This window comes from Apaloderma vittatum, unplaced genomic scaffold (assembly GCF_000703405.1).
Source record: "Apaloderma vittatum isolate BGI_N311 unplaced genomic scaffold, ASM70340v1 scaffold17503, whole genome shotgun sequence".
NCBI lineage: Eukaryota > Metazoa > Chordata > Aves > Trogoniformes > Trogonidae > Apaloderma > Apaloderma vittatum.
This window is the reverse complement of record NW_009709999.1, coordinates 1-12,042: the sequence shown is the minus strand read 5'-3', so window position 1 is coordinate 12,042 and position 12,042 is coordinate 1. Positions and strand designations below refer to the sequence as shown.

General features: G+C 37.2%; 1 protein-coding gene across 1 annotated transcript in view; it reads right to left on the bottom strand.

The window, feature by feature from the left end:
- The window catches only part of LOC104272218 (parkin coregulated gene protein-like), a 49,282-nt gene extending 37,357 nt beyond the window's left edge, over nt 1-11,925 (bottom strand). The window contains exon 1 of the mRNA XM_009867156.1: nt 11,779-11,925. Within this exon, the coding sequence (XP_009865458.1) occupies nt 11,779-11,925 (147 nt within the window). The remainder of the gene's footprint in view (nt 1-11,778) is intronic.
- Nucleotides 11,926-12,042: the final 117 nt, after the last annotated feature.

Below are 12,042 nucleotides of genomic sequence, written 5' to 3'. Positions count from 1 at the left end.
AGTGCTCCAGTTGAGGTTTGTCTCTCATGTTATTAGACACCAAGTACCTTATTAAATATCAACAGGAAAAGCTTACTTTTGATACTACCAGAAAACAAAAAACCCTGCAGGTTTAGTTGGAAGCTTATTGAAATATTTGGTGCAATAATTTCCTCTTCATATTCCTTCATGAAATAACATAATCTTCCAGTGGTTAGGCTGCTAAGTTACACAGCTTTAGAGAGTTCTTTTGAAAACACAGGAATCATAACAGTATTTATAAAGTTCTCCCTTAAAAGCACATCTTATTTCCCTTCTTTGGAAAAACGTGATATAAAATGATGATTTTAATTATCTAGTTTGTAACTTGCAAGAAAAGAAGATGCTATAATATCTCCTTCAATGGATACCTTGCAAATTACTCTGTCTCACAGTGGGTCTATGGGACCCTAAAGTAAAGTCAGCTTGCATCTAAAGCAGTCAGTTAGACAGGGATGGAGAAAATCATGAAACAGATTGGAGAAAGAAAGAATAAAGAAACCTGAAAATACAGGCTAAAGGCGACAGTACTAGATACTACAGAGGATTGTAGAATCCCACCCATATAACAAATACATTACACTAAGTGGAACTTTTTTAATCTTCCACTAGTTAATAACCAATATTTCTAGATACCTAAGCCAAGACTGTCATCCAAATGAGCCACACATGATAAAAATCCAAAGTGAAAAATACAGTCTAATAGTTGAACAGCAGCCCCAAACATCAGGGCAATTCAAAGAGTCTACATGTGGCTCTCAAGCCAGACTCCTTCAACTGCTGGTGAAGAGAATGAGACACTTCAACAATTCAAAAAGAGGAAGTGCTAGGAGACATGCTGAATATCTACAGGATGCGGAAGACAGGGATATATGTGGACTTCCATTCCTCTTTGGAGTTCAGTCACTTGAATCAGGACTATAAAAGTGATATACCTGCCTAGTGAAAATGCAGACCACTAAATTCTTTTCTGAAGACTATAAACCTGCTTTCAGGAAGGTCCCCTTAAATAATATTTCCATCTTTTGCATATTTATTTACGAGTTAGAATACAAGCTCAGGAGGTGGTGACTTTGTTCACTTCTCTTTTAAGTCTACAACTTTCACTTCCCAGCAGTATATCCCAATAACCCAATGGCAAAAACATCTTTACCCAGTAGGCCATACAGGAGTTAAGAGTTAGAACTTCTAATAGAAACTGAGTCTGCCGCTGGTCTGCCAGGAAGTGCATTCAGTCACAAGTCAGCTCGTGTATTCAACCTCTCTTAAGTGCAAATGCTTCAAGCAGGAAGGGTCATACACACACCTCAGCTAGAGCTGCTTTTAGAGGTACTGTTTTGCCATCAGAACAAGCATTTTGCTTGTATTTTACAAGTTGAGAAATGCTTAGCCATGCAGTTGGTTAAACATTGGGGCTGAACAAGCCATCAGGCAAGTTTTTTGTTATCAATATTAGAAGAGTATTAACCTAAAACTACTAAAAATGAAGAATATTTAATATTATAAAAGAATAAGAGCTCAGTGTTCCACTTGCCAGAAGCAAAACAACAAATAGGGTAAAATAAGGGAAATAATCACCTAAATACTGCTTGAGGATGACCTGATAAAGAACAACTTAACTGATTTATTAGTGGCAATTTAATGACTATCTCTACAAATGTATTTTAATAACAGTTTGCTTTTACTGTCTAATGGAAGATTGTACAATAGAGGAAGAATTGTTCTACACCTGCTTAAGGTCCATTTGTTTTCTGAATTGAGCCGAAAAGAATTTCATTTCTATCCAGTGATAGGGAAAAGAAAAAATGACAATCCAAACAGAAGCAATCCTATTAAAATCCAGTAATTTCCTCAACAAAATGTATATCCTAAGGTCTGAATGTTGTACACTACTGGCAATCATACTATTAACAATGGCTGACACACAGTTTATATTTTTGATATAAAGACCTCTTTGTCAGGTAACAGAGGACAGAAGAGTTTGTGAAATCTCATGGAAGAATAAATGTGTAACTTCCTGGGTTTTGGTGATAAAAATGAACCTGTTTTGGTTTTTTTTAAATTAAAGTGCTGGATGTTATACAATTTTAGAGCACTGCCTGAATCTTTCATATTGGATGAACAACTGGATGACCAAAAGCCTTCAGACAGTATCAAATAAAATATTAAAATGTGATTGTTGTCCTGAATAATAATATAGTAATGCATGTTAAATATGTCCAAAGGCATACTAGAAGCTTATAAAATAATCATGACTTAAATAGGTTTTAAGTAGAAGTCTGAAGCACACTAAAACTTTACTTTTGTGGATTTTTAAAGATAGTATCTCTCTGTAAGTGGTTGTCTAACTCTGAAATATTTACACAGTGAAATCTGACTGTTTTGTGGTAATCATGTATAGGTTCAGACTGCAAATTTCTAACAATATTGTATTAGTTAATTATTGAAAGAATTTACAGATATAATGGACTTTCTGACACAACCATTACCTTCAGGTTGAATTACTTTCTAGAAAACAGTATCTTAGAGTTCAACTAGAAGTTACACATTTCATGCAGAAATCGTTTTCTGAATTTGATGGATCATATTATGCAGGAGAACAAATCCAGTTGTATTAATTGTTCCTTTGACCTTAAACTATTAATCTAAAATCTGACACAATAAATGAAGGGCACACAAACTAGAAGGTCATGAGAAGAGTTAGTAAAACACTGTAGATGTAAAAAACCCAGCCAATAAACAAACATTTCCTGTGAAAAATATTGTTTCAGTCATGTCTTACAAAACTGCAATTTAAAAGTATAATAAGCTCCTTCCTTAGAGATTTTTTACAGTAAAAATTATTATCCAATAGGTATTCTAATAAAGTCTGGGTAGAAGCTTTATAAGTGCATTCTCAGAGAGGTTCCTAGCCATGTGGAATTGCCCTCTCTCCCAAAAAGACACCTGTTGAACATCTTGGAAGAGAAATCCACTGATACAAAAAAAGATGTATCTGGAGAATAAGTAAAGAAAGTCAGAAAAAAAGTGAGCATGGAGCCATAGGTAGGGGTGCAGAAAGAGAGAGATAAATAGATCTGCTTTGGGAAGAATGAATGTATGCTTTCAACTTCTGTGAAAAAACAAGGTTTATCAAAGTCTGGCTGCCAGTGTCAATAAAGTATGCACTTACCTTTGCCTAAATAGTTTTAGCTGAGAAGTTATCTGACACAAAACACTAATGTCACATTAAATTATCAGCAATAGATAGTAAAAAAGACAGGGCATAATTTATGTTTTTCCTAAAGATGTAAATGTAGACCACCAGTCTTTTCTAAATAAGTATACTGCAGTATATATGATGAGTCTTTAAACAAAAAAGTTGGATCATGCAGTGACACTTGCAATGAAAGGAAACTAATTCAAAGCTTTTGGATTAGTTAGAACACCTCTAAAATATTATACAAAGGAGGCTGTGCTGGCCACACTTGGGGGCTCACAAGGGAGTGGGGATGTGCATGGGGGCATGCACCAGTCTCACACACATGGCCTAGCAGGAGTCCTTACACGCTCCCAATCTTGCACAGGTCCCTGCCCCTAACTCTCTTGCAGGGATGCTCCTTGCGCAAGCCCTTGCACACTCACTCCTTGCAGGAACGCTCCTTTGCATGGGGCCTTGTCTACTCGCTCCCTTAAACTTTCAAAAAAATATTTAGGAAATAATATTTTTCATTACACAAAACACAGGCTTAACAATACAGTTGTCAATAAGACAACTTTCTTTCACATTATAATGACATGCCGAGCGAGACATGCGATAAAGGCAAAAACAATGGATGTCTTAAGCACACAAGACAGGCAAGAAGATACTGTACCCTTTGATTTGGATTTACATCAGGTTTTGTGCAGAATATGTACAGGCTATCAACCACACAAAATATCTCAGTAATATGCTTATGACTAATGAAATAGACATTGAAACATAAGTTTAAAGGCCTATTTATCCTCCAAATGGTTGTTACACAGGAACTTAACAATATGCCACACTTGCTTCAAGGCATTCAAGAGTTTTCATTGCACATTCATTTCTAAGGTGCACTTTATAACATGCTTTAACTTTGTCACACATTGCCCATAACTTTTGTACTTACTGCAGTATACAATTGTTTACTCCAGACAAGTGATAAAAAGACTTCCACATCCCCTCCCACCTCCCCCCCAAAAAAGCCAAACAAAACTAGTCTGGATCCTAAACATGCTAATGATATTAGCTTCCAGTTAAGGCACAACACACTATACAAATACTTCTATTATCAAACTGGAAACAGGTCTGTGTTCACTCTGATTATCAAGATCTTGACATTACCCTTTACAGAAACATGGCTGAAGAGTAATATTTTTTAAAAAGAAAAATCTTGCTTTCAAACACAAGCATGCAAATGATTACACATACTTTAGAATAAATTATTTCCATTCCTGATACGGACTCCAACCTTTTCTGCCTGCAACAAGGCAACAACTGGCTTCAGCGTAACAGTGTATAAGTTTGGGGAGCACAGCCTAGCAAAAATCCTATTGTGTTAGTGGTCACCCAGGTCCCCACTCTGGAGAGTGACATTTAGTTCCTCTCCTATCTCCTTCATCCACTTAAAGCTTTCATTGTTATTTAAGTTATAGCAGTGACAAGAGAAGACTGTGAGGCAACTGACAGCATCCAAAGGTTGACAGCAACAGACACAGCCTGCAGCTTCAATTCCTCGCAGCATTCGTTGCATACTTGGCAGCAGTACTCATTGCATACTTGTTGGAGCAGACCATATAAGAAGAATTAGCTGCAGCAGGGATCTCAGCTGATAAGCAGGTGTTGCTGCTACCCAAGCATTTGATGCAGTCTTACTCAATTGTATTTATAAAGTCAACCTTACATTTATGATGTATTTCACTATTATAACTGGAACAATATAGTGTTATACAGTTTTTCTGAGGGTTAGAAGGGAGATCAAAATATGAGAAAAATACAGGATCTTCTCAGCTGTAGTATTTATTACCCCTTTCACATCACATCTTCAGAAAAGGCTTTTTCCGTTTGCATCTTGAAAACCTTCACAAAGACTACACAGCTCTGGGAAACCTGATGTCCTGCTTGACTGTCCTCATGGTAAAAAAAACTTTTCATCATCCTGAGCACCTCATTTCAACTCACACCATTCACTAGAGTGAACAGACTGGCTCTGTGTTCCTGACAACTTTCCCATAGCTCTTTGGCCATCAGGTAGGTCTGTTAGGACCTAATATCAGAAAATACCCTGGTAGCTTTCTTTTCTCCAGGCTGAAAAAAATACACCTCCCTCACCCTCTCCTCATAGAACATGTGCTCCAAAACTCTGTCTTGGTGGCTCTTCACTGAACTCACTCTAGGTATCCTATAACCTGCCCAGCCAACTAACAGGGAGAAGACTAAGATAACGGCTGAAGCCTACACAGAGGCCAGGATTTTTCTTAGCTGGAATGAATGATATCAACTTGACAGAAAGAATATGTCCATATATTCTTTGGAAACTGTTCTGGAGTCTGAGTGCTGAGAAAGGTGCATGGCAGATGCTTTTCTAAATAACCTCTTTCACATTTTCTAGTGGCTAGCTCCAGAAGTATCACCAGCTGCAGGTAGGAAATGTTGACTTGAGATAATACCTTACTCAGCAAGTTGATGGCTTAAAATCTTGTTCTGAGACTGGTAGCAACTATTTTCTAGTACTTTGTTCTGAATTTCTACAACTGCAGTCAAACATCTGAAAATTGACAAAAGCTCACCTTATTCTGTAAAACATCAGACGAAGATACCCACATAGGTCACTACAGGATTTTAACTTGTATGTATTCTGTAAACATGTAAGATCTTTTCTCTCATATACTTTAAAAAGTCTAGTCTGACATTTGCTCTTTTATATTAGTTTCAGTTTGCAAAGTTTAAAAGCTTAATTCTAATGCAAGAATTGACAGAATTTGACAACTACCTCTGTAATTGTCTCCAGTTAGATCATTTCACTCATTAGTTCATAAAACCTAATTAGTAGAACAGTCTTGAAAGATCACTGTCATAATGTTTTTAAATCAATTTACATTTACCTCCTTTAGGCATGCAATTTAAAACCTTCCAAAGTATTTTTCTACATAAAATATCTTAAATGAAATGATGTGATTTAAGACAACAAGAAATGTCAATCAAAAACATTAAATAGAGCCTAACTGATAATTTACTTATTACCTATTTTAAGCCATATGAGTGAATTATAAAATAAAAAGATTCACTGTCGATTCAAGTGTGTAACAGATTTTCACAAATAAGGCAGCACATTTTCCTCATGCTTGAGAATATTAAACAAATCTTACTATCTTAGCACTGCAACTATGAACAATACCAACCTTTCCTCATATTTGAAAAAATTAAGAGCTGATTTTAGAGTATTTAAAATAATAAGAGCAGTATTATTAAGCCATGTAAGTTATAGCTGGAAAACATAATAATATGAAATACAGGCTTTCAGAAGACATGATGGTCTTAAGCATTAGTATTTTTCTTGAGTATTCTGTTTTTACATTATACTATCAATGCAGTCATTACAGTAAAAATAGGCATGGAATTGCAAAGGAACATAAGTTTATGAGGGGAAATAAAAACGTCCTTGAGCTGAAGCTTTTCATGTTTGGATTTAATGCAACTGAAGTGCCTTATCAGTTCAGTTGTATGACTACGTGTACTGGCAGAAAGGAGGAGCTACAAATGCGCCATGGAAGCATGCAGGGCTGTAGCAGCCACATCTTTTGTTACTTTACACTGTTACCAAACTGTTTATGACAAGTCCACACTGCTGAGAAATAAAATGCTGAACTGCTTTTAATAGAAGTTTAATTAGGACCTCAGTTTAGTTCACTGCACAGCCATGCAGAAGTTTAAATTGCGCAAAAAATAAATGTCCAGGGAAGAACATCGCACCTTTCAATTGTGGTGCAAATTTATGCTGCTTTAAATGCTCGTGGAATTACTCTGCCAGAACTTGGTTTCACAACTGCTTTTAAATGAATTAAGACCGTGATGTTGCTGAGAGGGACATTCTCACCCACACAGCTTGTGCTGACAACATATTCCTGCTTCCCCCTCTCCTCGCATATGTTAACAGCAGTTAGAGCCGAACCAGTCTCCTCTGTAGTTACAAGAAACACCAACGTCAGTGCAAAAGGGGAGATGAAAGCAAGCAGTCAGGACAGGGAGCAGGGCAGGACAGAGGAGCCTTGTGGTAGCAGGAGCCTTGCTTGCCTCAATCCCAAAGGCTGTAGTTTGACTCTGTTAGCTTAAATGGGCCAGAGCATTTTTCAGCAAGATCAATTTCCTGATCAGCCAACATTGTACAATTGTCGGCACAATAAGAGACAGCAGTAATAAACAGGATGAAGATAGGATTGCCTTCCAGAGCACTGGCAGTTTAACTGTCTCACAGTGTTCACTAAAGTATACTAGTGGATTGTACAAATTGCTGTTGTTAAACTGGAGCAGCTGCTCCAAGATGGACATAGTACAGCCCAATAAACACATATCAGAACATTCCTTTAATTTGTCATCTACTTGTCCCCAAATGTACTGTCTTTTTCAATTATTATAATAAAGAGTAAAACTTTTTTCTTGTAAGCAATACTTTCCTATAGCCTTAAAACCAGATCAGAAACTGTCACTGCTACAAGGTAAATAACAAAAGTAGTTTTAGTTACACAGTGTGGATGAATATAAATAGAATGTCAAATCACAAGTTCCATAATGTAAATAAAACACCTCTCTATGTTTAAAAAGAAGCTCTTGCTATGAGTTAGCATCAAAGGGTAAGAAAGCCCTTGAGAACATGCGTTACTGATAACAGCTTGAAAGAGAAGTCTAAAGAACAAAGATTGAGAACTCATTCCAATACCTACAGACTGTAGACATCTCATTGAGGAACAGAGGGATGGAAATCCAGAACTGCAATCTAAATGACTTTCTCTGCTTATAAGCAAATTACTCTTTTACCAAATGGAGCTGTGCTTCTGCACATAGCTAAGACTCTCCCAGGCTGCAAACCTCTGCTTTGGATTTTGAAATCCAGGAAGAAACCAGTTTTTAGCATCACTCCCCTTCTAAGGCCATCTAGTAGACATTCTCACTTTATTCCTAACACATGGGCTGGATGTAGCCCATTGCTAGCAGCAGTTTCTGAACGATTTCACAGAACACAGATAGATGCTATAGTGATTTTCGCTATGCAAAACCTACTATTTTACACACCAAGATAGGAAGAAAATCTGAATTCAGTACTCTGGCCAGAAGAGTTCAAATTCACATGCTGCAGACACTTACATGGTAATAGTATTTTTAAAGGAGGACCTGTAGAGAAGAGAGAAACTTTACTGCTGAAGCTCTGCCATTTTGCAGAACGAATTCAAGGTTCAGGAAAAACAGAGAGAAAAAAACAAAACAAAACAACCTTTCACAGCTTTATTGGCTTACCACTCGGGAGAGGATGTCTTAAGTTCCAATTCCACCACAAAAACATCAAATCCATTCTACTCAGCAATGATGGTCACGAAATTCTATAAACTAAAGCTTCCAAAACTCCTGCATGAAAGATGTATGCACTAAAATACATTGTCTAGTGAGTTTGCCACTTTCTAGCCCCATGAATCCTAACTTTGTGCAGCACAGTGACAGCACTTTGAAAGGACATGTGGAGATTTTTCCCTCAGCAATTTTCTTCACCTTAGTAATCATGCAATTTGTTGGTTACAAATCTTTTAAATGTTGGGAGATAGACTGGACTTCCCTTTCTACGGATCCCTTTAAGTAATAAAATGAATGATCTTCTTGGAAAAGTGCTTTTACCACTAGTTTATTACAGGAAAGGGGGGCACTAACGCTTTATTTTCTCATATGCAGTTGCAGAAAACAGGAAAAATAACCATTTGGAGAGTCTCAGAAGTGAACAGAGGTATCTTCTTGCTCTCCACATTCATGTACTGACATTTTTCTACTTGCTAGTCTGTATATTAATTTTTAATAACCCATGCAGTACATATGAAGTATGAGCACATAACACGGCATTCTTGATACCACTTGAAGGACAAAACAATTAAAATGTAAATGTCACAGTTTCCACCTTGTTAATGCAGAAGATCTTTATTGGGTCTTGCTCTTAATCTGAACTGCTATATGACTTTACAGTTTTGGAGTAACACAAACCAAAACACTTTCTTTAGTTTAGGAACAGTTGTTTTGGTGAATATTTATCAAGTAATGTATTTCAATAAGTAAAATTAAGATTTAGCCAGAGCTGAGGAAAGTCTTGAATACTGTAAGTACTTCTGTACTTACTACTAGCTATGACAGTAGACTTGGGAAGAAAACCTTATCCAGCAACTTTCATGAAAAATGGCTTAGTAAAATGTTTTTTGCACAAGCAATATCAAAGAATTCTGGAACTTTTACTACAATATTTAGTCATATATGCATAAAGGTAATCTGTTAGACTCTATTCTATGCTAAGAGTTTAAGACTGCATGCTTGCATCAAAGGCTATTAATCTGTACCTGGTTATTTGACCTGGGGACGCCAAACATGCCTGCTCACAACCCCATGCCTTGTCATGTTGTTAACAAAAAGAATTACCATGTCTCAACTATATTTGCCTGCTGTGCTTTCAACCCTCCAGTCAACTCCTCAGCCTTCCATGAGAACTTCATCAATGGTGTCAAACTCACACAAGTGAGTACTTAAGAAATCTGGAGCTCCATTTAACTTGTTATTGGAAAAGAAAAAAGGGACACCTGCTTCTGCACAGATGGGCAGCAAGATACTCCTTCTTCCATCCTGGTGTTTGCACGCTGATGCCTAGGAAATTATTCCAGTGGCTGCCTGTCTTCACTCAGAAGTTTTGCAAAGCACAGCCCTGGCACTATGAATTTTCTAGGACCTCTAAGAGTTTCACTGTTTTCTTTCCAGTTATGAGCAGAACCTGTGGAACTGGTCAGAAAACTATGAATCCTACCTCTGACAGGGCACTGAGGGGGGCAGGCAGAGAGGCAGGCAAGGCAGCAACAAAACAGGTTGCCCAGAGAAATTAGGGAATCTCTGATGTTGGAGGATTTCACAGCTTAGCTAAGGAAACTCAGGACTGACCTGATCGAATGCTAGCAACTGAAGGCCCCCTTCAAAAGGGAAGTTGGGTTAAATGGTCTCCAGAGGCCCACACCAAAAAAACATTCCTGTGATTCAATGAGTAGCTTCAAAGGCAGCAGATGTACCTGTTTGCTGCTGCTTAATGAGAGTATCACATGATTTAACACTCTGTTAATGTTTAGGAAGTTAGAATTGCTGCCATAAAAGGTAAAACTCCGTAAATATTTACAAGAGAACTCAACTTCTGATAAACTCATAGCCAGTTATGTTCAAAAGTCAAAGCTCCTTTTTAATATTAAACAGATATTTCTTAAACTCTAAGGAAACTGGTGATTCTTCTAGACAAAATAGAGCCTTTTTTATATATTGAGGTGTAAACAAATATGTGCAAATACCCATGATTAGAATTTTGTCCAGAAAAAAGGAAAAGTCTTTTAAAAATTAATCCTTAAAGTCACTGAATTGTTGTAGTCTATTCCACACATACCTAGAATGAAAACCAACCAAACCAAAGGGGTTTTTCGTTTTTTTTCACCATATATGCTTCCCACTAAGGCGATCCATGTTTTAGTTTTACTAATAAGGAGAAAGTTTTTAATATAGGCAAGATGTACATTGGTTGGATTTTAGGAGGGTGCTTTTACAGATAAGTCCAGAAAGACTGCTCTCGGAAGACTGTTTCAGGAAAACAAGACAAATTATGTATTTCATAACTGTTGTTAGAAGAATATACAGAATTAAAAAAACTCTTGAGAACACAAGACTTTGTTAAGACTTTGAATTGTGTCTAAATAAATAAAAACACAATTCAGGAGTTTAAACACAGTTAGGTGTTCATATCAGCCCATCCACTTATACGTTCAACACCTGCATTCTGTGCTAGCTGAAGCTTTATTTTTATTCCTAAAATCTGACAAAAGTAGACAAATAAAACAATGTAAAATGGTTTGACAGATGTTCATCCTAGTATTTTCACTCAACTTCAAATTTTTTAGAAATTGGGACTTTTACTCAAAGTGAAGCTTGCTGGATCAACTCCTCTTTGAACAATGATTTGGAGAACTAGTGTTTGTTTCCACTTTAGTATTCTCCTATACTTTTTATGATATTTCAAGCTTTTTTTAAAGAATAATGTATTTTCCAGATCTTTGCAACCCTATCTGATATTCACATCAAATTTATACCACATTGTGCCAGTATAGGAAAATGCTTCCAAATAATACTGCAGTACTAATTTGACAGCATTTTGCTAAATGTGAGGGAGTTGGCTTCACACACAATTCTATAGGCTAATAGTTTAACAGAATCTACTTGCCAATACAAAATAATACAGAAAAATTGTAGCACCAAAGCAAGTAGCTTCGAGGCAATGCATCACAATTTCCGCAGGCACAGATGGTTACCTTATGATAATACTTCTGTGAAACTTGAAGGCAATTTCAGCAACCAGGAAACTCCAGATAAAGTTTTAGCAACTCACACACCTTCCCTACATGCTTTTTCCCCAGCTCGACCTCGCTATGCTGCCTGGGTACGTCAAAGTAAATTAATTAACAACATCTCTCTAGTAGCAGCAAACATACCACTGCGTTTTTCATCATGGCTTTAACAGTGAATCCATCCGAGACCTGCTGCTTGGATTTCTTCACGTGTCCCAGTGGCTCCTGCAGCTGGGGGCACCTGTCACCTACGCGTTTTGAGGGGCCTGAGCCCGCTTCCTCCACTACCATCTCCCTCACCAGCGTCTGCGGCGGACAAGAAGCAAAATACAGACTGGAAAAAACAAACAAAAGATGAACGCTCCGCCCCGCGAAAGTCAGAAGACGCAGTAGGTCTGTCTCTGCTCC